Source organism: Cantharellus anzutake, assembly GCF_015039405.1.
Source record: "Cantharellus anzutake strain C23 chromosome Unknown EI90scaffold_4, whole genome shotgun sequence".
NCBI classification, from domain to species: Eukaryota; Fungi; Basidiomycota; class Agaricomycetes; order Cantharellales; family Hydnaceae; genus Cantharellus; species Cantharellus anzutake.
This window is the reverse complement of record NW_024066954.1, coordinates 722,937-747,332: the sequence shown is the minus strand read 5'-3', so window position 1 is coordinate 747,332 and position 24,396 is coordinate 722,937. Positions and strand designations below refer to the sequence as shown.

The window sequence follows — 24,396 nt, the reverse complement described above, 5'->3', positions numbered from 1 at the left end:
TCCGAACATTATTGTAAAGGTAGCCGTACCACCCCAAAGAGAGAAACTCGGTCGTCATTGGAGTACGTATACGATGCGATCGCAATGGGGTGTTGTGATCGGTTGCCCTATCCCACACCCGGATCATATGAAAAATAGGCCTCCCCCCCGCGCAAAGTTCCCCGGCAAAAAGCCGCTTCATGTTTATCATGTTTAGATGGACAAATCATGTTCCAGGGGTGTAGTTCGCGCGTTGCAGCCGGCTACCGGGGCCCGACACTCGCGCGTACACATTCCACAAAATCAACAAAGGAAAAAACTCCTTTACTGTATATATAGTATCCAAGCAACCTGCGATCGATCCAACCTTGGGAAAGAGAAGGTAGCCAGAAACGGAAAATGGTAAATGCCATCATGCATGACACTCTCAATCTGATCGTTGGCCTGTGTGGTGTTGGGCGGCGTAGCATGAAGAACCCGCCAAGGGAAGAAGCGAGCCCCAGTATTTAATAGGTCAAGGACTCTTGGCATCACGGTCATTTGAATCGGTCATGCCCACGCGATTCAACAACAAGACTTCCACTGCAGATTCGCACTAATTCGGTGAAACAAGAAGGGGGGATTCAGATACGGCGTTTGGTAATTCCAGTCTAGGGGGGGGATATATCACCCAAGGATAAGATGACCGCACTAGGAGTGTCAGATGAGAAGGGTCTCCGACTCGGAGGTCCCCATTTAGTGTTGTTCACACTACTTTATAAGTGAACAGTAGTAAGTACTGCCATTGGGGGATGCAAATAGGAATTCTGGACCTTATCGAGGCGGCGCCGTGAGTGCGGTGGTTGCGCAAAAAAAAAACACGGCCTTTATAGCAATGCAACTTGGTCCATGCATGGCTCAGTCGAGGGGATCATATATTGAGCAACAAGAGGACCGGGTTGTTGCAGATCGTTAGTGTTATCATGATTATCGGTGCGTGTGCAATATGCACTTACCATCTTATGCATTCAATGCGCTGACCAAATCCCCGACTCTTTTCTTCAATAGTAACTGTCGGCCTTCCTTCCGTACATCTATCGAGAGTGAAGTTGTGTGGAGGAGGATGTTCAATCACAAGTTATCGGTGCGATCGATCTATCGTAATCCGGGATGAACACTATATAACCATCTGCATGGCTCAAGTGCGCGAGGATATCGAAAGGGGATCGCGCGACCGTGGCGCTAACCTGACGTTGACTTTCTACTTTAGTAGAGGCTGGGATCCTGCCTACGTTGACTTAGGGGGGGGGGGAGAGAATGATAGAACAACGTCGAATGTTGGATAATAATGCCACGAGTGCCATCCCGATACCGGATCGAATGGACAGTATTATTTATTGATGTGGTTCCGGAGAAGGGCTGGGGGGGGCAGCACGTTCTCGGTTGGAGAGGAGAGGGGTTTATATTGACGTCATGACGACGGTAAGATAAGACTCGAGACAAATATGCGTAAATACATGCCCCTCACAGATCTAGGCGTTGCAAATTTACATGGGCTGCTATAAATAGCGATGGTGGAACTCACGTGGGGATCGCACTTTGTGGCTTGGAGCCCCTCGAGGCCCCCTTGCACATCCTTTAACCTCCTCTCTTCAACGTGTTACAGCCTCTTACCCCCCCAATCGCTATTCGTATTACCCTCCTACAAACCAACTTTTTTTCACACTCATGAACTCGAATCATCCACTACATAGTATGAACGTAGTGCCCGATGTCATAGAACGCCGAATAGCCGTACTTGCTGTTCCGCTAGCCTCTGAGATAGATGCGTTCAAGCATACTAGCATAGCCAAGAGGATCCATGCATGGTATGTCAACGCGTTGGGGGGGTTATACTTACTTCCCTCATCCCTTTTTTCCCAAGGACATGGCAATCCTTCCCTATCGGTATGGGAACCGCTGCCGTCTACGTCTGCCTTTGCAATCTACACCATCAGTCGCATAACGTGCGCGATATCGCTGTCAGTTCTTCATCCGATCTTCCCCTTCTTGTTTTTTTTTTTTTTTTTTTCACTGAAATTTCCCTTCACAAAAGAGGGTGATCTATTATATCACAATCGCAATGTTCCTTTTCAACGTCCTCGCATTATTCTTCCAATTAATTCGTGAGTTTTAACTACTACTACTACTCTACGGGCTTATTTCGCTTGTTTCCTAACCCTTCTCTCGCACCTCATATGTAGTATACCCTGAACACTTCAAGAAGCTGATGTGAGAACGACCCAACCACGACGTCCTAATCTCTTATCTCACATCACACACCGTCCATGACCGCTCTTGTTTGTTTCCACCAACACACAGATTCGATCCTGTGATGGGAGTTTTCGTCCCCATGTTCTGTTTGTCCTTGGGAACTATCGTGATCGGCACGGTGAATTTCGCTGTCCCCGATGGTGTAGTCTCAAGCGAGTTTGCCTACCGTCTATACTGGTACGTCGAACTAGATGTGATATGGTGGTAGTGGTGGTGGTTCTAATGTGAAGTGATTCCCCCCCCCCCCTCCTTTTTATCGTCGTTGAACACCAGGGTCTACATCGCATTGGCTTTAATAGTGACATTTGGAATGACCCTTTTATGGTGTGGCAAAAATTTCCATTTCGCACTTTGACAGTTTTACAAGGAAAAAAAAAAGCCTGTTGTTTGGCCATCATAACTCAAATATATTTCTTTTTGTGGTAGGTTCGATGAAGGACACAAGTTGGCAGAATTCACTCCCGCCGATGCTTTCCTCATCTTTCCGCTAATGGTAAAAATGCTTTCCCCCCCCCCCTACATTGTCGTTATATTGATATAACTGCATTCATAAGCTCGGTGGCCTTATCGGAGCCAACGTGCTTTCAGTCCTAGACCCAAAAGATGAAAGAGCTTTAGGAATCCTGTTCGCCAGTTTATTCTTCCAAGGTTTAGGTTTCTTAATGGCGTACGTGCGCTTTGTAGTTGGGCATTTACCAAGGAGAATTCATCACTAATTTTTTTGTTTTTGTTTTTGTTTTGTGTATAATTCAACAATCCACCCCTCCGGCAGGATGTTTTTCATTGCGCTGTATATTATCAAGATCTTTCTGGACGGTCTTCTATCGGGCGCACGGGCCAATGCCGCATTCGTTGTCTGTGGACCACCGGGATTCACGGCTGCAGCCCTTATCGTCCTTGGCTCACATGCTCGTACTCTGTACGGACCACGTTTCACATATACATACACATATACTTATATACCACTGCTAAAAAAAACTTACAAAACTTTTTGGTTTTTAGTTTGCCAAATTTTGGCTTGATCTCACCGATCGCAGGTGAGGTGTGGTATGCTATCGGCCTGTTCGAAGGGATCATGCTTCTCGGTCTTGCGGTGTTTTTCTTCATCTTTTCGTCGTTGCCATACTGGTTCAAATTGGAGTGCGTAGGAGTATGGGCAAGTGCAATAGTGAACCTTGCCTATACTTTTCTTTCTTTCTTGTTCTTTTTGCTTTGCTCACTGATGCTTCTTAGGAAGGACCTTCATCAAATACTTGGATGTACGTTTTATTGCTCTTTAACTTCGGATTGTATTCAATTTCTTTCTCTCTTTCTACATGAAACGTTGTTCAATGTTTCATAACCGTGATCAGGCTGGGCTCTCACATTCCCCAATGGTGCGTTTTTCATTTTTTCCTTCCAACCATTCACATATATATTCGACCTCTGATTCAATCTCTCCGCTTTTTCAAGTTGGATGGATCACTGCTGTCAAGGTGCTTTTTGTTCACTCCACCATATTATTATGTTGCGCCTCCGCTCTGTATTCTGATAATTATTTTGCGCGGCACCCCCCCAGCTACTCGGGGACCACCTGCATATTCCCGGATTTTATATCGTGCATGATGTTCTGACCACTGCAATGTGTCTCACCTGGGTTGTGTTGGTCGTTTGCACAAGCATCGCATTCATGCGACACGAGATCTTTTTCGAGCAAGATCCACTCCCATCCAAGTGCGTCTTCATATATCCTACATAGTTTTTCTTTTTCCCGAACATGAAGGACTCACGGCCTTTTTGAACGAACGTTCTGGCACGCCGGCCACTAACTAACTCGTTCGCGTCACATTGGCAGGAGCACAGCAGGTGAAGCTTCAGCTTTGAAGGCGCAGCGTTTACTCGTACGAGATGCCACGCAGGAGCAGGAGCAGGAGGAGCAGGAGGAGAATGCGCCTGCTAGCAACGGCAAGGTTGACCTGGTGAAGAAGGAACATGGTAAACGTGGAGTTGAGCCACTCGAAGGGACGCGGCGGAATCAATTTTACGATCTTGAAGCTGGATCGACGGAGACCACAGCTCACGAGAGGGTAACTACCAGTCTCTATCAGAGGACACTCGTCAAGGGGGGCGCCGAACCAGGGGTCAGGGACCTAAAGTAGATTGTTATTGCCACTGGTGGGTAAACTAGTGATCTTTTTTTTTTCGACGATTTTCACACGGTTTTTGACGAAACAACTGACAGAGCTGACAGAGAAAACTAAATTTTGGGCCATATTGCTGCATGTTCTGATACCTTTGCAATTCTCTCTCTTCTCCTTTTTTTACTCAACGCAGCGTTTGACGCTTTACATCAATTTTATGCAGAGGGCAGAGAGTGAGGAGTATATTCGTATTACCTGTGTTTTAAACCGGTCTGAGTACCGTCGTTGTAGAAATTCAAGTCAATTATCGTTTGTGAAAAGCATGCATGCACGCCCGGCAAGATTCGAGCAAGTTAGGCTCCCTCTCTTTTAATCGAAAGAATAAAATAAAATATCATTGTCTATCAAGAAGTTGTGGAGTTCTGATCGGGGCAAGCTATCAATCAGTTAGCTTGAGGATATGCAGTATCCGGGGCAACAACGCCTGCGTGACTTGATTAAGTTTTATCGAAGAGTCAAAAAGGGATCGACGCGTGTGCTTGCGTTAGATGCACAGATTAACGCAAACGGTATCGCTCGGGAGAGGGAAGGAGAAAGGGAGAAAAGAAGGCATAGACAAATAGAGTCGTGTCACCCCGACGCCGAATCGATGGTAATATCAGCACTTTCACAGTGCTAAGCACTATGATAGGCTCACGTAAGGTGCCAAGGTTTGGGAATGGTAGCAATAGACGCGAAGACGCCTTAGCGTCCGGACGTAAGGAGGGTCGGAGTTCCACGAATCTCAGCTCTCGACCAACGTGGGGGATCATCGCAAGTGAGGGGGAATATATATCTGTGTGCGGGATGCGCATTCAGGGCGCTGATTCGAAAGGCATCATGCGCATGCGCGGTCAAATTCACAAGCCCTCTCTATTCAATTGGAGGAGGAACAATAGCCCTCGTTCTGTCGTGTAGCTTGATCAGGCTATAATCAGCGATGGTAGTAGCATCCGGCCGGGCTGAACATGTAACACCGTGCAGTGGCTTAAGGCGAGGATCGACGGGGATCGATGTGGACACCGTCCAAATGCCAATCTGCGCATTCAAGCGGCGCTGCTAAGTTGGTCAGGAGAAGGGGAGGGAAAAAAAAAGAAGCACAGCTGAACAAAGAACGGCCACGGTGCCGTGTATCTAGGCAGGTTACCAGGATAATATATAATACCAGTACGTGCCATTCCCATGCTGGATCGAATGGGCAATTATGGGGGTGCCGAAGTTCCCAGAGAACCGGTTCGAACCAGCTCGGAACTGAATCATAATCGCTTCAGAACCGCCGACCTGAACCGAACCGTGGCACCCCTGGAGACACGTACTCAGTCGCTGACACTGGCAGCAGCCGTCAACATGAGCGATATGCTCATGCGAAGATTGTGTTTCAATGTAGACATTTTCAACCATTAAGAATCCCAAGGAACCAATCCGACATCACCAACCAGCCGTAACGATCCTCTTGGCATGGAGTTGATAAGCGGCACTGCCACGTGCATCACGCCCAAATTAAGTAAACGTTATCCGTCCACCCCTTCCTGTATGGAACGACTATTGGCCTCGAAACATTCTCTATCTATGAACATACCCGATGCCATAGAACAGCGAATGACCGCGCTCGCTGTTCCGCTCGCCTCTGAGATAGATGCTTTTAAGCACACCAGTGTAGCGAAGAGGATTCACGCGTGGTATGCCGATGCCGGAAATTGTGACCCCCCCAAGCTTGAACCACCCCCCTCCCCCTTTTCCAGGACATGGCAATCGTTCCCTATCGGCATGGGAACCGCTGCCGTGTATCTCTGTTTGTGCAATTTACATGTACAACCACAAGGGGTGCGCGACATTGCTGTCAGCTCTTCATTCGCAATCGTTTTTGAGGACTTTCACTGAAATGCGCTGAAGAGGGTGATATATTATACCACAATTGCAATTTTCCTTTTTAATGTCCTCACCCTATTCTTTCAATTACTTCGTGAGCCTTGGCAGCACAGGTCGTTGCACTCTTCCTAACCTTTGCACGTAGTATACCCCAAACACTTCAGGAAGCTGATGTGAGAGCAACTAATGCAGTATCTCACAACAGTCATGACGCTGTCCACATAGATTCGATCCTGTGATGGGAGTTTTCGTCCCCGTATCTTGCATGTCCTTGGGGACCATTGTGATTGGAACGGTGGATTTCGCTGTCCCAGATGGTGCAGTCTCCAACAGATTTGCCTACCGCCTATACTGGTGCGACCAATGGTTCTAGTTCCGAAACAAGGTGGTCTTTTGACGCTCCGTCGTTGACTCAGGGTCTACATCGCATTGGCCCTCATAGTGACATTTGGCATGACGCTCTTATGGTGCAACTATTTCGCATTTTAGGTAGCCTGGCCACGACCCATGATCTCGATTGTAGGTTTGATGAAGGGCACAAGCTGGTAGAATTTACTCCCGCTGATGCGTTCCTCGTCTATCCGCTAATGGTATGTTTTTCACACGTTATTTTTAGTTGTTATTTGACAATTGCATTAGCTTGGTGGTCTTGTCGGAGGCAACGTTCTCTCAGTTATAGACCCAACAGATGAAAAGGCTTTGGGATTCTGTTCGCCAGTTTGTTCTTCCAAGGTTTAGGTTTCCTGATGGCGTACGTGGCATTACCCTAAATCACGCCTACGAGATCTCCCTGGTATTCAACAACCCGCGTAGGATGTTTTTCATTGCGCTGTATATTCTCAAGATCTTTCTGGGTGGTCTTTTATCAAGCGCACAGGCCAATGCGGCATTTATTGCTTGTGGACCCCCGGGATTCACGGCTGCAGCCCTCGTCCTCCTTGGTTCACATGCTCGTACTCTGTATATTTCCTTTCGGGGTATCTCTGAAGACCACGTTCTATGCCGCTAACTTCAACATTGTGGCAGTTTGCCAAACTTCGGCTTAATGTCACCGATTGCAGGTGAAATATGGTATGCTGTCTGCCTGCTTGATGCGATCATGCTTCTCGGTCTAGCAGCATTTTTCTTCGTCTTTTCACTGTTGCCGTACTGGTTCAAATTAAAGTGCGCAGTGTGGTGCATAATGACGCCCATGACCTTTTGCTCACTGCTTCTCAGGAAGGACCTTCATCAAATACTTGGATGTGCGCATTTCCCCTTGGCGTTAGATTGCATTCGACTTCTAATGTTTATATAACGGTCAGGCTGGGCTCTTACATTCCCCAATGGTGCGTTCGTCTATTCACAAGTTCCGACTATAATTCCATTCCCCACTTTCAGTTGGATGGATTACTACAGTCAAGGTGCTTCGTCGCTCCCTCTGCTTCTCTCGGCTCTTATTCTGATATTTACGCACCAGCTGCTTGGGGACCATCTGCATATACCCGGATTTTACATAGTGCATGATGTTCTGACCATTGCAATGTGTCTTACATGGCTCGTGCTGGTCATTTGCACGAGTATTGCCTTCCTACGACACGAGATCTTTTTCGAACAAGATCCACTCCCGTCTAAGTACGTTTTCATATCTTGATTTTGCACAATCATGAAGACCCATGAACGCTCTGGTCACTATCCAGGAAAATGCGACACAGGAGCCCAGAGGGCGAAGCTCTAGCCCTGAAGGCGCAGCGTTTGGGAGATGTGCAAAGGGAGGGTGCACATGCTGGAAGCGGCGAGGCTGGCCAAATGAAAGAGCATGGCAACAGTACTGAGCCACGCGACGGGACTGGGTACAGTCAACATGATCTTGGAGCTGGATCTAGGGAGACCACAGCTGATGGGAGAGGGGCTAGAAGTCCTTATCAGAGGACATTCGTTGGAACCATCAAAGAAGCGCCGAGTCAGGGGTTAGGAATCTAGATTCAGTTCCAACCGTTGGGCGACAGTGATGTGCATCATGATTTTTCAATGAGTTCACGACGAAGTAATTGACGATGAACTAAATTGCGGCAACAGATGTCCCGATACCTTGTAACTGTCAAACTTCTCCTACATTATTCACTTTTTTTTCCTGTCAAGCAGTGGAGACGTGAGCCTTCAGGCTTTCGCAATAGCTCCTTGCACCTTGTTCCTGGTAGTATCTTTCCTTCTGCCCTCTGAGTGCATAGATTGACTTATAGCATAGCAAATAAACTGCCGCCCAGGATTCTATCGTACATATTCTTCGGCGTTGAACAAGCAGAATACGACCTGGATATGGCAGCATCCGAAAGCGGGAGAGGGGGACCCAATAGATTCGTATCGCAGGTGTACAGATGGTAGGGGACAATTGCTATCGGTACGGCTGGTTTGGTGAGTTCGACTTAGGCGCCATCTCTCCCACATTTGTCTACTGACTTGCATACAGTGGAGACATTGACTTTTCTGACCACAAGACTCTCGAACCAAACACCCGCTCCCCCCGCCCTCTCGAACCTGAACCCACCGTTGCACTTACAGATTATGAGTATGATGCCTAAGACAGCCTATGCCTACGAGCCAAACCCAAGTCTTTTGGAACGAAACCATGCATTGGAAATGGCAGTGAATCCCCATTTTGGCATTGCGGCTTTTCATGTCGCCACATTTGAGTTGTGCCTGATCTTCACCTAGGTTTATGGCATGCCATTGCTGAATCAGGCTTGCGCAGATTGACACAGTGTCTCAGATGGTAATTTACATCTTGAGCAACCTGGGGTCGGCTGTGATTGAAGCAATGTGTCTGCAATGTGATCTCCAAGCATGCGCGATGTACAAGCGCAATTCACGGGGCGCGGCTATCCTCGAGGCATTCCTTTCACGGATTCCTTGGGTCACGAACCCATCCTGACTGGTATAAGAAGTCCGAGAGAAAGTACTGCACTCCCCTTCTGCAACCAGCTCTTCCCTTCAGTCCGGGTCGCCAACATGCGATTCTCTATGTGTGTGGCGCTATTTTTCAGCATTCATGCCTTTGCTGCTCCCATGAACAGCACACTCCTCCCTACGTGCGGCAGCCATGTCGAGTCCAGCAAGCTCCAGACTCTGGCAACTGAATTCGCTGGTTTCGAGGAGGCCTATAAGGAAATCCTATCAAAGGGAGCAGGGGACGGTGAACACAAGGAGCGTGGTGATGGTTTCGCTCTGAAGTTCGTTAATGTGTATTGGCACGCCATCACGGCCGGAGGTGCGCATGGTGGCTTCTTCAATTAACACACACTGAGAGGCTCCGCTCCAGGCGCCCAAGCACCCTCCTCTCTCACCATCTATGAACAGATAAACAGGCTGGACGTCGAGTTTGGGGCTGTCGGTTACTATTTCACGCTCGTTCGTATCGATTACATCGCCAATCCTACGTGGTACGACTTGGGTGAAGTCACCGGGTCCGTCTTCTTTTCCGTTTTTCCTTCTCTTTTTTTTTCAACATTCTGCCTCATGCAGGCCGAACGCAGTTGCCATGAAGACCCAGCTTCGAATGGGTGGGGTTCGTGACCTCAATATCTATAGCGTAAACAGTGCAGTCGACGGCACTGAAAACCTTGCTGGATATTCCTCCTTCCCATGGGACTACAATGCAAATCCAAAGCTTGATGGTATTGTTATAATCCTTGACGTGCTCCCCGGAAGCCACGCATCCAACGACTACTACATTTTGGGCCGAACTCTCGTTCACGAAACGGGCCGTACGTATGATTCCTCTGCATAGGGTAAAAGTCGAACTTACAGTTCTACTGGATAGACTGGGTTGGTCTCCTCCACACCTTCGAGGGCGGCTGCACCTTCCCGGACGACTGGGTGACGGATACTCCAGAGGAGGCATCGCCCGCGCTCTATTGCCCCACTGGTCGTGATACTTGCCCTGGTGGAGGCCCTGACCCCATCCATAACTTGTCCGTTGTTTTTCTACCTGAACTAGCTTCAATGAGCATGAACGCTAACTGGCTTGTTTTAGCATGGATTACACGCAGGATACTTGCAGGTGGGAGTTCACTCCTGGGCAAATATGGCGTGCGCGGATCATCACCTGGATCTACCGCGGTATCTGGCCCTTCTAGTAGATCGGCTTTCTCTTGCCGTTTGGCGATTGGAATTTTCTTCCTCTTTAACACTTTATGTTGACACATTGCATTACGATGTACGAAATGTCATCGCTCTGGGGTCGGACGAGTCTCTCCTGTTTAGTGACCAGACTCTTCTTCCTCTTTGCACTTTGCGTTGACACATTACATTATGATGCACGAAATATTAAGGCTGCGGCACAAGGCCACTTGTCCACCAATATTTAGTCCATAATAACTTGATCCTGTTGTTGCGGCAGCCCGACGCCACACAAGGGCAAAGGGGGAGGGGCGCGGCCGCAGGCAAAGCGTTGCCGAGTGGCGAACCCTCCATTGCACAAAGCGTCAGAGGCGCTAGTTTCCTTTTGTTACCGTCTTCGCTATACAGTTAGATAGGCTATAAGTAGGACAAGAATTACTTGAGTGCAATGCTCAAACAACCCTTGACATTGCGCTCTAGCTCAACCTCATGCTCCCGCTCGCCTGAGTCCCCCCTGAGCTGCTTAACAGATCCTGTCCAATGGCTTTGCCTCTTCCGTTGACGGATCATGGCTGCAACCACCTCGACCACGTTGTCGACGACGTATTTCCCAAAATCCTCCTATTCTTTCTTATTCTCGTTGAATTTCTGCCCAACCCATTAGCCTTGGTCCGTACCCAGCATGAATAATTACTAACCTGGACCTCGCCGATGATGAAAAGTGCGCCGCTAGTGGCACTCTTTAGAGGAGGGCACATATCAGCCGCGGCATTGACGGCTGAGAGAATTGGGATGGCCATATCACCACCCGCTGCATTGATCTTTCGCCTGAGACCCTCAGCCTTTTGCCCCAGCGACATGGTCGATGTTGATAAGTGGATGGACACAAGCTGGTATCCTGCCTAAGTGGATGGAGGAGAGAGATCTTTGGGCACTCGACACACGTGGTGAGCTTCTAAGGCCACAAAGATGGTGGTGCTGGATCTGTTTTATTACCCCGCGGCCTCGTTATCACGTGGCAGAGCGGCTATCCCGTTTGGGTACACCGAAGAGTACATGAGGGGATCGTCAATACAAGGTGGGTTACTGGTGTGTAGCGTCGTATAGGTAGTCCTCGGGAGTGGTGTCGTCGGGGTTTTGTGTCTGTTTTGGTGTCAGTATCTAAGTATGATGGGGAAATAATATGCTTCTCTGCTCTATGCCCCCATTCCATCCTGTCTCTCTCCTGCTGAATTCCGTTCCGGATCGGGTCCGTTTGTCCGCCGCGCGGGACACCTTCAGGAATTTCGCCAGTTTGGTGATACCCTTGGGTCGGCCCATGAGTTTTTCGTACGACCACTGTCTCAAGCTACCCACGTTGCCCAGGAGGTGTCTATGTTTCCTGAATGGTGGGCAGGCTGTTAAGATGTGGCGTCTAGTCTCTGTCTCTGCACCGCATTGGCATTCCTTGCTCTCAGCTTGTATTCTGAAGCGGTGGTAGTATTCTCCTATGTGGGCGTGCCCCGTGCGGAACTGGACGCCACAAAGATGCATTCAGTGGCCCGGGCCGCTTATCCGTGGAGGCATTTGATCATCGATCATAAGGATCCACTGTATGAGGACCAGTACCAGGTCCCTCAGAAATGCAAGCAGATTGAGCACCGAACACGAACTCCGTACGAGCTAGCAAGAAACAGAAACCTGAGGAAAGGATTGTGAGGCTTAGCGGCAAGCGCCGGCGGGATCTTACCTTACTCTTCTCATCGTTCGCCGCTGCATGCCATCCGATGTCATTTTGTACAAACGGGGTCATACCCCATTCACTTTCGATCGGACAGATTCTCTCGAAAAGGCTGTAGGACCAGAAGGATCCTACAGGCCCTGTAATTAATCGCAGATACTTCACCGTGATTCGACGCCTTCTTCTTGTTGCATTCATCCTTGGCAACAGTTTAGCCAGTTGAAGGCAACCCGGACCAGACTCCGGAGCATCGATGCACAGTCGCACATGAAACATGCGAGTCCCAAGGAATTAAGGCTCAATGCACGTAGGAACGAAAACTGATCACAGAACAAAATCTCTCTTGGCATGCCCAAGAATAAACAATGCCGGGATCGTCATTCTTTCGCGGGTCCCCAACACCCCACAACATGTGTAAGGGAGCTATCATCGTAGCAGTATTGTTGTTTATGTACAAACTAGCTTGGTCGCATCGTCAGGGCGTTGGGCCGATCCATGTCCATGTTTACGTGGGATCGACTTCCATTCGCCGGACAGGAGGCCACTCGCCAGATTCCTCATCGCAACAGCACAAGACGTAGCACTATACTCTCCGCTTCTGGACAGGTTGACCAGCTGCTTCACCGGGTGTAGGTGCGATGTGTACGTACTCAGCAATCGTATTTTCAAGTCCGTCGACTGCTTGCTGCGCACATCAACAATAATCGCCAAATTAAGACATTTCCAGAGATGCGGATGCGCTCTTGGAACTGGTTGTGCGCGGTGATAGAGGATCAAACTTTGCTGCTATGGTCAGAGAAGCTTTGGGAGTCCTGGCACCGATAGGTTCATTGCCAAATTACCGATTTACTGGGTTTGTCTCAGATTTCTGGTTGACTGACGGCGAAGCCTTTGCACTATCGCAAGCCCTGTGAAACTGTTATAGGGCCGCTTCTTGGGGGTCAGTGAGTCCCTTGACAATTATTCCATCATCGCTGCAACCCCGCGCCATCCCCTCCTTCGCAGCTGGAATGTACCCTGCTGTCCTCAATTCCATGGTGATTATTGCTAGTAGAGTGTTGAGAGACGGCGTAAAAGTACTAATGTTCGCTGTTCGGTCTTTTTCTGCGACACAGTGATAGAGTGGCCTCCCGATTCTACTTCGCCTGAATTCAAACTGCCATTGTTCTATGGAGACTTTCGGTTCGGAAACTAACTTGGAGCGCCGATCGAAAGCATTACTCATACGGCTCTATACAGCTCTAGTCCCTTACGAACTCCCGGGTGATGACGGGACAATCGATTCATGGAGGGCCAGAGCTAACAGACGGGCGGTGAAATTCTGGCATTACTCACAGTCCCATCATTTGAGTTTGCTATTACACCCATGAGAGAGAGCAATTCCGATTTGTTCCCGCCATTAGGTCGAACGAGCCTTCATATTGCGGGCTGAGTGTTGGGAGATGGTGCAGAAGTATTGATGTTTGTTTTTGCTCTTCACAGTCCAATAACAAGTAACAGAGTGGCCTCCCAATTCTACTTTGACCGAATTCAAACTCCCATTTCCCCGTAGGGCTCTCAGCTCGGAAGCCAACTTGGAGTGCCGGCGTTGAACTGATCCGAAGATCGGCATAGGCCTTTAATTTTCAATGGAGTCGGCTCTAGTCCCTGAATACCATTACCAGCTCTCAGAGACGAAACCCATGTCCTCACGTTGAAGCAGTGGGGTATTTATGGGACAATCGATCCAAAGCATTGGAGGGCCGGAGCTAGCAGACGGGGGTGAAATCTTAGCATTGCTCACACAGAGAAAACAATTCCAGATCGCTAAATCTGCTTCCTCCATTCTTTGAATGAGCCTTCGCCGAAGGAGAAGGTATGAACTTTTTTGACGTTTACGCAGTAGTTCACGTAGTGGTAATAGCTTCGAAAGAGACATTCTTCCTCAAGCCCTTTCTTTTCCTTGGCCAACGCATGCTTGACTTTCGACATTCTCGAGTTGCATGCCGCAACAGTAGCAGAATCGGAATATGCCTGAACTTCACCTGGATCGTAGTGGTGGTTGTGATTACTGCCTCGAACACCACTCTACTCGACGGATCCACATAGCTGAAGGCCAAATAGCGATTGGAATTGCTCACGTACCGAGTGTTTGAATGCACTATCCGGTATCATCGTAGATGATATGCATCAAAGTCTTCGGAGCGCTCCGGGGATAAAGGACCTTGCTCCAAAGCCCATCCGATTTTCGCGATGTGGCGTGGGCGAAACTGAGTGCGATTAATTTAGGTTGGGTAAACTCACCCAGGTGTGGAAAATTAGCGCTTGATTAGGTATTGGCTTAGGCGCGAACAACCCAGGGTACTTAATCGGGAGAATAAGTCGGCATTGTGAATATGTTGGTCCAGCCACTGCCATCGATTGATGGACCCTGAAAGTTGCTTACATTAGCGCCGAGTGGCAAATTCGGCCTCACGCTTAACAATCATGCATGGCGTGGCCTTACCCCGGAAGGGATCGCATTATATCAGTATATGGGCAGTCTGAGTGTCAGTGTCGTTTGGGGGTGCGACTACGTAGTCCATTTAGGGGGTGAGTGGCTTTACCGATCAAATAATCGATTGGCTAGTCACCTGCCCTGTGATATTGTTGCTTATCAGGCCGCGCGCGTCTGGGCCTGTATAAAAGCTCAACCTGGTGCCCTGCTCTTACCCGCTCATAGCTTGCGCAAGCGAGCTGCAAGTACCATCGCACCGCTATAAGAACAAGCCTTGTTGATACAGGATCAAGTGCCGCCTCTTCTTGTGATCGATGTCGCCACAACGAAATCCGCAGTCAGGAGAGGATTTACTCCCTCGAATCAAGAATGCATATCGCTTGCTTGCCCTTTTCACCGAACAGGGAAGCAACGGGCTTGTCCATAAAGTCGTCATTCCCCAAGATTCCCTTCGAAACCTGATGAACGTTCTCCGTCCTGGAGCTTTCGAATCGATGACAAAGGTGAGTAATTAGTCTACTTTCGCTACACCATATGACGTGCTCCAAAGATCAATTTCGCTGCGCTTGATGAGGTGCTGCTCAAACCTGTTGGAATTTACGGCAGCAGGTCTCGTATAGTTGAATTCCTCGAAGAAGTTGGCGCTATCGATGCATCTACGTATGTTCAAGTCTAATTTCTGCCTGTTTCTTCATTGGACCTTCCTACATCCTTTCGAGTTATTAGTGCCCGGGAACTTTTGACGCCATTACCTCCCAGCGGGGTTCCTTCAGGCCCTTATCTAAGAACAGGAATATATCTCATCCTTGATGCCCAACGGAGAGAAGATTCTATGGATCCGGGTACAGGCCTAGTGCAACCTTCCTTCGTCCTCTATTGGCCCGAGGAAAATACCTGGGATGACAATGCAACAGGTGACATCTCCAGAAATCGCGCAACTTTCATGCAGTAGGTCCCGGGTTGTCTATGCTATGCTTAAATGGCCACGTTCACGCGGTCTTCCCCAGTTACTTAGGCCGGCTGAGCAATCAGATGGTCGCCCTTCTTTCCAAGGAGCATATGGAAAGTATCGTATGGGATGAAGATACCACCGCCGAAGGGGAGGGTTTCGACTCAGATGAGGAGGGTGATGATCGAGTTTTTGCATTTACCGTCCAGAAAACTGTCGAACAAGAAGAAAACGTGACGGCACATGCTGGATTTAAGGTCTGATACGTATGCATGCTCTGCATGTCACCCTCTTGCTCATTTTTCACTAGATTCCCATCCCATCTGCGTCGTCTCCAACTGCGGACTCATATCTTCAAAGCACTGAAGGACTGGACGAAGTCCGGAAATCGCGAGTGGTGCCAGGCGATACGCGCCAGGCATTATTAGAGACACAGTTTGTTCCTCAACGTAGCTCCCCAAAGATGGTTATTCATGACATCAATCGATTTGCCCTTCGGACAAAGCTCAAGTAGGTTATATGCTCCTTGACTGGAGTTATCTGCTTACTCGAAGATCACTCTCCTAGGGATCCTCTCCAGTCCATCCAACTGGCGGACGAACTTCATCCTGCGGCACTGGAAATTCTCATCGAAAATGGTTTGAATGACCGTTTTAAGTCCCTTTTTGAAGACTTCGAGAAGAGCAGGAAGCGCGAAAGTCGCACACTTGATGAGGAAATTGAATCGCGTTATGCTGTTGCCAAACAACAGCTCGATGATGACTTGCTTCGGCTACAGCATCACATTTCGAATCAGCTCGTGGAGCGTTCAATAGATCTATATCCGTAAGGAGTTCGATTTTGCAACCCTACGGCTGGCACTCACCCCGATCGAGAACAGCGCATTGGAATCGGATCTGGTTTCACTCGTGAAAGACACCACGTATCAAGGTAACGTCCTCTTCTCAGTGCAGTTGCGCATCCAAACATTGACCAACGCCTGACCGCTCCTCTGGCGTTTTATCACAGGCCCGGAAGACGTCATTAGGCACCCGCAGCTGCCCCTACATGATGATGTCTTTGGCCGACTGAGATTTCATTCCATCGTAGCTCACGGCTTCCGACAGCTTAAACGCCGCTTCATAGCCTCGATTGAAGTCCTCAAATCTCGCGCCGCGGTGGACGACCTACCAAAGGTCACCCCAGATGAACTGCAGAAGCTTGACACAGCTATCGTGACAGGGCTCAATTGGGATAAGGCAATAGCCTCCATTCTTAATGGACCGTCCCCGTCCGAGAGCAGTCTATATTCACCAGTGAAGATTTTCAACACTGTTACTTCGAAATTCACGAGCTTTGGATGGTTGAAAGCGCAGAATGAATCTGGTTCGTTTATCAAAGCGCTTATGCGGGAGACAGCTCCAATGAGCGATCCCGTATTCATCCAACGCATCAGCCATGGGGATTATAGTGAACTCCATGATGCCGTGGCCGAAGTCCACAGTCAGGCGTCAAAATGGCTCTTGAGCACCATGGCATCCAAATCTCAGGAGTTAGCTAAATTGGAATCTGAATCATATCACAGACGTTGGAAGTCTGATTTATACACAAAATATAGTCTCAAGTCTCAAGAGCAAAAAGCTGAGCATTTGTTGCAACTTAGGGCTCTACTGAACGATGCGAGCAAAAACGAGGGCGTAAAGTGCGTGTTTTCGCCCTTGCTTTGAAGTCACTAATGCGTCCTTGCAGAAGTCGCCTGCTACGGATCCACGATATCGTTCCTGATCGTAGTTACTATGGATACAACAGTGCGTGGACGAGTCATTCGGACTCTGATTCATTGACTGAGCCCGTGCCTTTCTTTTCTTGGCTTCAAGATTTCAAATTTGCTGTCACAGAGTTGAAAGATGAACCTGCCCACTTTGTGTGCACGTTACACCCACTTGGAGTAATGTCCGATGATCTCCAACGTCTTACTGTGGATACTTCGTTTGTACCGCGCCCCATTTTCCGCACCGGGGCCCACTCCGTCCGCTTCACAATACCAGCTACTTCGAGATTACGGTTGGTGCAGAAATCGGGCTTTTTCTTTTTCCATGTACTGACTTCGCTTCAGGTACATTCAGCTTTTGGAACGTTCAAAATGTCTCGTAGTCGTGGAGGACTCGTCATCCGGCAGGATCTGTATCTATCTCGATGAGGACGTTCAAATGCCCGACATGTTGCATTCTCGAAGGACTAAGAAGGAGTTTACCTTTGAACGAATGGGAAAGGATTTCTTGTTTTGTGTCAATGAACCAAGAAGATTGGTGGCATTGTTGGATGTGGGTTATCGATACTGCGTCTCGACTATACTGAATGCTGATCTGAACTGACAGGCCAAGTGCCGTCTCCACGTGTTTTCAATCGACGAATCATATACGAGCATCAATTTACGTGGCTCTCCGGTTGACCTTGGACGATTATTGATGGGCTCCGATGCTGAGGCCAAATTTTTGAAGATGTGCTTCATAAACGGTTTAGATGAAATCCTCTTCCTCGAGAACTCGGGACATCTTAGGATATACTCTCTGGTGCAAGAGCAATTCAAGTAGTCCCTCCTATGATTCATTCCGATTGGTTCACTAATTGATTTTCAACAGGCCAGCGTTTGTGAAATTGGAACCACCTCCAACAGACGTGTATTCCAGTCCGGATGGCTCGTGTGTCTTCATTACGGTACCAAATAGTTCGGGCGCAGTGGAGACGATAGCTTATCACACGGCATCATTTGGCGGAAAATCCCAAGGCATCCCGCTTCAACTCCCTCAGGTCTTTACGTCGGTTCCGACGACCATCACATCATTTGTTACACGAAGGAACGCTTACCTGATGGCTATCGAGGATGACACAGGACAGCTCAGTGCAGTTCGTTTCGAGATCACAAATAAGGCTAGCGAGTTCACTTTCCGTCCTCATGGGAAAGCCAAAGGGGATTCAAAAAAAGAGTCAACGTACAATTCACTCATTGATTGCCATTCCGAAGTTTGGACCAAGTTCCCCGTTGTGTCTACGATAAGCAGAAGTCCTTCATTCATGGCTTGGCGCTCGCCTTCTATCACCTTCACTGCAGCGAATAATTCGATTCCCATCGCTCGTCTACGATCTCACTTTTCACGAATGATCCAATCATTTGAGCATAGAACGCGAAAGCCAACGGATGGCAGACTGGCTGCTATTGACATTCAGTACAGTACAAGCCTGTCTTTGCGCGAGTCTATTCCTTCGGAAGTCACTACATACTTCACTGGAAAGTGGATTGTTGATCTCATATGCTTGATACCGATTCACATCGCCGTTGCCACTTCCAACCGTTTCACGCCACTCGAGGATGGTGTTTCATCCCCCGAGTTTGAGCAGCGATTACTAGGTGCTGATATATTAACGATTGCAGACAGGTCCGTTTCTTTGCGATTATGTGGCGCTTGTCTCACATGTTCGTTGCAGTATATCTATCGGATGGTATGAGAGTATATTTAAGACCTACATGGCTTCGAAGGCATGTGCCCGAGTCTTCCTCACACATCAACCGACATTCATCTGACCGCTACATCGTCAGCCGGTCAAAGTCGTCTCTTCTATGGGTATGACCTACTATCCTTCGCTGACGGACACCCCCGATGATATCTCCATCATAGGCGAGCAATCCGTAGGGAAGAGTTACGCTCTAAATCACTTTGTGGATACGTCGTTCGCTGGATCCGCAATGAGGTGCACCGAGGGCGTGTGGTTGTCCGTAACGCCAACCGACACAAATTTGATTGTGAGCCTTGATTTTGAAGGTGCGTCTGTGCAAGGACCTCAGTTCAAAAAATGATACCGTTCTTAATGAGCCACCCATAGGAATACATTCTATCGAAAGGACTTCGCAGGAGGACATGTTATTGGTTTTATTCAACGTGGCGCTTTCCAATTTGGTGACCAGTCTTCTTTCAATTCTGTCTCGGGATGTGCTACTTAATGTTATTCTTAAGGTATTATTCCGGAATAATTTTGCTCTCTCACGGGACGTTACTGGTGTGTCGATTCACATATATTGTTAACTACAAATAACAGAGCAATGCCGCCGCGCGCTCAGAACTATTCACGGTATGAATGCCGGCACGTCTCTCCAGTTCTATCTGCTCAACTGCCTCCAGAGTTTTCAATCGTCGGCCGCACAATTCGAGCCATCAGCAAATCCAGAACTATTCCAATCGACTTTGGCAATTATAATCAAAGTAAACCTTTCGCCCATCACGTCGTCTCGTTCTCACACGCCCTTGTCAGGATGTTGTTGATTCCGATACGAGAGAGATCGTCCGGGAGTGAGTAATTTTTGGTGTACTCGGAGCCCGGTTCTAATAAGTGACTTTCCAAACGGGAAAATAAGATTCCAGCTGAAGTTCCAGAAAATAGTTCAGGAGGAAAAGGAAGGGAATTTTATTTCTAGGTTGCACCGTGGCAGGCTCGATATTCTTCCATGGCCTGTTATCCAGTCTCCCAAGTTTTACACTTTGATGAACAAGCTGAAGAAACGGCTAGATGCTCAGGATTCATCTCATGGCACCGCGTCCGTATTTTTGGAACGGATGAAGATCCTAATGGCAAAATTAAGGGTTAGTAGTCGTAACCCTGCTCCTGAAGTCAGTTTCGTTGAAAGTTCAACTTTTTAGGCGAGCGATTGGGGTGCCCTTGATCGTATGTCCCTTCTGGACAAATGATAATTCTCCGCCTGACCGAGGTTTTTAGATGCCCTTGCGTCACATCGAGCACAACTCCTCCAAAACCTCCTGCCCACTGCCCTCGCTTACGGTGTCACGGAGTATGGAAACGAAGACACCTATCTCAAGGTCGGGAGAATCAGAACATAGTGCCTCATATCACTGAACTAGACCGACAGAATTTGGATACGGATGAAGCAGTTCAACCTGAAACTCCCTCTGGAAATCATTTTTTCCTTGAATCGGTCATGAAGGAACCCAAGATAAGAGATGAGCTCTTGGCCAAGGCGCAGCAACAGTGCATCGCCATGATCCCCGGCACACGTCAGAACATTCCAGATTCAGAATGGCTGTTGCCGCTTGCGACGGCCTTGCACCAACAAGCGAAGCAGCGAATTGAGTACGTCCAGAGATGGATTGACTCAAATACAATCAGATTCCCCCCCGAACAGACAGACATTCAGTTGCTCCGTCGCTATTTCGGTCAACTTTCACTTGAACTCATTGCGGGCATCGATATGTGCGGAGTCAAATGCAAAAACTGCAACCTCAAGTGCATCCTATCCAAGTACCACCTGAGCGACCACAATTGCACCACTGACCACTGCTGTGCCTTGAAGTGTGATGAATGCGCCTCCGAGTCCCAGGACTCGGAGAAAATGTGTAGCATGATGTGAGTCGACACAGCCCTCCGATCCTGTTCTTTCCTAATTATTATTGATAGAGCTGGCCACGATGGCAATCATATGTGCGTACTTCAATTATCCCATTATATGGCAGAGTGGCTGACTAGCGTAAAGATGTGACCTGACCCAGCATGTATGCGGCGAACCCTGCTACCTGCAGGACAGGAGAGGTTGTCAACAAGCTTGTACAAAAGCAAGTGTTGCTGCATAATCTGACGCCAGAAATTAATTATATATCATCGTCATTAGCAAATTGGGCACCAGGATGCCGTCCACCTGTGCTCTGCGCGCACCCACTCCTGCGGTGAACCCTGTCATCTCAGTTTGATCAAGCAAGATGGTGCACCTTTATGTTCGAAGCCTTGTGCAATTGATTGGTGTGGAACTGCATGAGCCATGATATCTATCACATTGCTGACGACCTTGCAGCCGCGATTCCCACGATTCCCACGAGTGCGAAAACAGGCTAACATGCCCAGCTAAATGTCAACTATGCAGTCGATTGTGCTCGATTACGTCACATTCTCACCCACTTCAAAACGGGGCAATCCACCTCTGCGGGTTTGTTGATCCTGCCTGAAATCATGATTATCGACTGATTGTCGTATCAAGGCAAGATCATGATTGCAGAGCGCTTTGTGGGTCACAGGGAATATGCGAAATAGCATCTGCTCCCCTCTCTATCGAGACTACATTCGTCGGTCGCAACGAGACCTTCCAATATACTAAGGTGTGTGCTCGAATAGACTGCGTCTTATTCTGGTTCCCAACGATTTTTGTAGTACACCCAAGATGCACACAAGCTTTTGTGTGCCGTTCGTATCCCTCCAAACAAATTGAAACATGATGAAGCGCATACACATACAACCAGTGCAGCTGCGTTTCACTATTGCGAGACACGCTGTCCCTCTTGCCTTTATTTTTGTACCCTTGCTATTGGTATGGTCTGAGATTGGATTCAGTGAGGATTCCGGCTGACTCTCAGCATTCGAAGATCATCATGGGTTGCACAATACTACCCATGGTAATATGGAACAGACTTCCTGGAGTTTTGAGGGAGATGATTCTACCACTCGAGAGGTTGCCGGTCGGAAGTTTAGCACAGGTGACTCGGGTGCGCCGATGTACTGCAACATGTTTTGCAAAGAGCTAGGCCGGCACGCACACATTGACTTCTGCCGAGCTCCCAGAAACAGTCCTTGTGCTGACGATACAGTGGAGCACATTACTCCAAGAATGAATCCGGAACCTAACAGGGATAAGGACTGGATTACACATGCTTCCTATTGGGCGCGAACAGGTATCTGATGAACTAGTCTTTCAGACAACATTCACTTCTGAGCATCAACGCGATTTTATAGGTTTCCGAGGTGACTACCATGAATTAGTGTGGGAGAATCCCAACCTCTGATGAAACCCGTAGATCCTTATTCTCAGGATCTCCAAGTTGATTTCTCCAAGTGGTATGTCGATATTCGCCACTTGAGTCATGATCTCACCTTTGCCTTAGTGATTCCGAATGCAATGGTTTGTTCGCAAATCGCAGTCGGCGAATGGAGGAAACGCAGCTTACCTCATCGCATACGCAGGTGACGAACATAAGGCCACAGAGAATATGAAGGCACAGCGTTCTTTTTGTACCCTCCCTATGTTCCACAAACCCGCTTCTCCAAGTGCTCGGAATACTACGGGGTATACCTCTGGGGACGGACACTCCTTCGATTGCCAGAACCCGGGACTTCATCATGCTGCCTACCATGTGTACGAGAATCCCCACCGCAGCAGTATTATCTCCGTATTTATATAAGCTGACTAAGCCCCATCGTCAGGATATTCGTGTTAGACCGTTCGTCATCCATGGCTGAGCGGGATCGGGTCCCACTTGCTGGACAGGCAGCGACTCGTCAGATTATTCATTACAACAATAACAGATATGGTGCTGTGCTGTCCGCAGTTTACAGCTTTTGGACGGCTCGTGCAGGTGCCTCACCAGGGGGCATACGGCGCGATACGTACTCTGTAGTCGTGTTCAGAGAAACTGCTGCTGTAGGTCTCGCCAGACTGTTTTTTCCTACCCGATCGTACTAGAGATCTGTACACAGACAATAATTACCAACGATCTCACCCGAGATGCTGACGCGCTTCTGTCGCCCCTCCTGCATGTGGGCCCTGCTGGGGGAACAAACTTTTCTGTTGCAATCAGAGAAGCTCAAGGAGTTATGGAACGTAATTGGAATGCGGACAGGTTCGTTAGTGTGTACCATCAATTGTTGATTAATTTTCAATTTCATGTCAGGATCCCATGTGTTATCTTCCTGTCTGATGGCGAAGCCCTTACACCGTCGCAGGAGCTACGTGCGATCTGTGACAGGGCCGTTTCTTTGGGGTCAGCACAACGTAACTTTGGACCTCCCGCCAATTATTTAGCCTCCGTTACAGTCGGCCCCTGTCGTTCTTCACCGTTTCCTTTGCAGCTGGATCCTACTCTCCTGTTCTCGATTCTATGACGACTCTTGCGACAGATATCTACAGAAGAGCATCACCAGGAGCATCTCGCAATATCCCATGCGGGTCATATTACGCTATTGATTCGGTGCGTAGCATATCGTGTTGAATGGTACAAAATTGACCAACTTGTGTAGATACAACTAGCACAAACATTCCTCGGCATTGCTGATTCCATGCGCCAGACTCGGGGAGCACTTGTGCGACAATAAATCCTCCCATTCTCACTAAGAAAAAGTTGTCTTAAATTCAGGGGCCTTGAATTGATCGAGTCAAACACGTCATGTATATTTACGCCTACCCAGCTTCAACTCCAGAGAATAGCACTTACCTACCTTTAAACTCCCGTGCGCATCACGCTGCGAACGGTTCATCGCGTTTAATGGATCATTACCCATCGCGTATGTGTTTGTGACAATCTTCATCGAGTGATGCTCGCGGATTTGTGAAAGTTCAGTACCAGCGCTGGCCGCAGGCACATGCCTCGGCAAGGGGATTAAAGATAGTTTGTCAGCTGTGGAAGCGGGATTGAGGACCGAAGCTTACATAACCGAATGCGTGGAGGGTGAACGTTGATTGATTTACATAGTTTTCTTTCGAGCCTTAACAGAACGCCAGTGACATGCCTTGATAATGGCACAAGATTACATGTAACTTCTCTCCCGCAGCTGACAACTGGTTGTATAACGGTACATGTTACTCCGACTGAGACCGAGGTTGACTGGCATATTGGCGCGATGATATGCAACTAAGAATGCATGAAGATGAGCGCCACCAGAGTGTGTTTGGGATACTGAAACGGATTTACATGTGCTTTAGCGTCATCATCCAGTGTCCACCCTTTCGGAACGAGACGTCCATCTTCAGAGCTGCGTATCAAGAATGCCTGATCTAGGATCTTCAGCACCTCAGGTACGGAAGCCAAGAGAGGATACAGAAGTC

General features: G+C 48.4%; 7 protein-coding genes across 7 annotated transcripts; 6 read left to right on the top strand and 1 right to left on the bottom strand.

Annotated features, from left to right (window-relative positions):
* Positions 1-1,713: 1,713 nt before the first annotated feature.
* On the top strand, positions 1,714-4,711 carry EI90DRAFT_2965700 (voltage-dependent anion channel-domain-containing protein; the record flags this gene model as incomplete). Its single annotated transcript, XM_039055537.1, has 16 exons — positions 1,714-1,826; positions 1,883-1,979; positions 2,054-2,123; positions 2,202-2,229; positions 2,320-2,448; positions 2,545-2,595; positions 2,698-2,764; positions 2,826-2,938; positions 3,044-3,190; positions 3,274-3,411; positions 3,505-3,530; positions 3,624-3,647; positions 3,724-3,746; positions 3,830-3,984; positions 4,106-4,425; positions 4,493-4,711. 15 exons carry the CDS (start codon positions 1,714-1,716, stop codon positions 4,407-4,409), a joined length of 1,485 nt encoding a protein of 494 aa, XP_038922284.1. The 3' UTR covers positions 4,410-4,425; positions 4,493-4,711.
* Positions 4,712-5,567: 856 nt separating this feature from the next.
* On the top strand, positions 5,568-6,462 carry EI90DRAFT_1726188 (uncharacterized protein). Its single transcript, XM_039052074.1, has 2 exons — positions 5,568-6,393; positions 6,445-6,462. Exon 1 carries the CDS (start codon positions 5,889-5,891, stop codon positions 6,309-6,311), a length of 423 nt encoding a protein of 140 aa, XP_038922283.1. The 5' UTR covers positions 5,568-5,888; the 3' UTR covers positions 6,312-6,393; positions 6,445-6,462.
* Positions 6,463-6,564: 102 nt separating this feature from the next.
* Positions 6,565-8,261, top strand: EI90DRAFT_3116475 (voltage-dependent anion channel-domain-containing protein; the record flags this gene model as incomplete). The annotated part of the gene is made up of 11 exons (XM_039062898.1): positions 6,565-6,653; positions 6,716-6,766; positions 6,823-6,889; positions 6,939-7,031; positions 7,084-7,259; positions 7,326-7,463; positions 7,518-7,543; positions 7,604-7,627; positions 7,680-7,702; positions 7,759-7,913; positions 7,979-8,261. 11 exons carry the CDS (start codon positions 6,565-6,567, stop codon positions 8,259-8,261), a joined length of 1,125 nt encoding a protein of 374 aa, XP_038922282.1.
* Positions 8,262-9,287: 1,026 nt separating this feature from the next.
* Positions 9,288-10,414, top strand: EI90DRAFT_3011971 (uncharacterized protein; the record flags this gene model as incomplete). The annotated part of the gene is made up of 5 exons (XM_039056531.1): positions 9,288-9,546; positions 9,598-9,742; positions 9,801-10,042; positions 10,099-10,249; positions 10,312-10,414. 5 exons carry the CDS (start codon positions 9,288-9,290, stop codon positions 10,412-10,414), a joined length of 900 nt encoding a protein of 299 aa, XP_038922281.1.
* A 108-nt stretch (positions 10,415-10,522) lies between these two features.
* EI90DRAFT_3150498 (uncharacterized protein) lies at positions 10,523-11,702 on the bottom strand. The gene is made up of 2 exons (XM_039065664.1): positions 11,096-11,702; positions 10,523-11,045 (listed from the first exon to the last, which is right to left on the bottom strand). The coding sequence occupies exons 1-2, from the start codon at positions 11,255-11,257 to the stop codon at positions 11,019-11,021; spliced, it is 189 nt and encodes a 62-aa protein (XP_038922280.1). The 5' UTR covers positions 11,258-11,702; the 3' UTR covers positions 10,523-11,018.
* Positions 11,703-13,875: 2,173 nt separating this feature from the next.
* On the top strand, positions 13,876-14,703 carry EI90DRAFT_3033626 (uncharacterized protein). Its single transcript, XM_039058471.1, has 2 exons — positions 13,876-14,460; positions 14,543-14,703. Exon 1 carries the CDS (start codon positions 13,975-13,977, stop codon positions 14,203-14,205), a length of 231 nt encoding a protein of 76 aa, XP_038922279.1. The 5' UTR covers positions 13,876-13,974; the 3' UTR covers positions 14,206-14,460; positions 14,543-14,703.
* Positions 14,438-24,063, top strand: EI90DRAFT_1724498 (uncharacterized protein). Its single transcript, XM_039052073.1, has 43 exons — positions 14,438-14,688; positions 14,757-15,096; positions 15,144-15,253; positions 15,320-15,541; positions 15,601-15,799; positions 15,853-16,052; positions 16,110-16,367; positions 16,423-16,472; positions 16,551-17,223; positions 17,271-17,329; positions 17,399-17,585; positions 17,638-17,845; positions 17,900-18,111; positions 18,164-18,958; positions 19,008-19,059; positions 19,120-19,144; positions 19,199-19,342; positions 19,404-19,477; positions 19,535-19,577; positions 19,639-19,649; positions 19,700-19,780; positions 19,830-19,867; positions 19,933-20,158; positions 20,216-20,240; positions 20,292-20,392; positions 20,443-20,936; positions 20,988-21,011; positions 21,064-21,142; positions 21,199-21,326; positions 21,379-21,510; positions 21,562-21,679; positions 21,732-21,888; positions 21,944-22,073; positions 22,140-22,249; positions 22,311-22,319; positions 22,373-22,412; positions 22,460-22,476; positions 22,539-22,710; positions 22,779-22,995; positions 23,052-23,194; positions 23,246-23,335; positions 23,389-23,542; positions 23,602-24,063. The coding sequence occupies exons 2-43, from the start codon at positions 14,908-14,910 to the stop codon at positions 23,683-23,685; spliced, it is 6,480 nt and encodes a 2,159-aa protein (XP_038922278.1). The 5' UTR covers positions 14,438-14,688; positions 14,757-14,907; the 3' UTR covers positions 23,686-24,063.
* Positions 24,064-24,396: the final 333 nt, after the last annotated feature.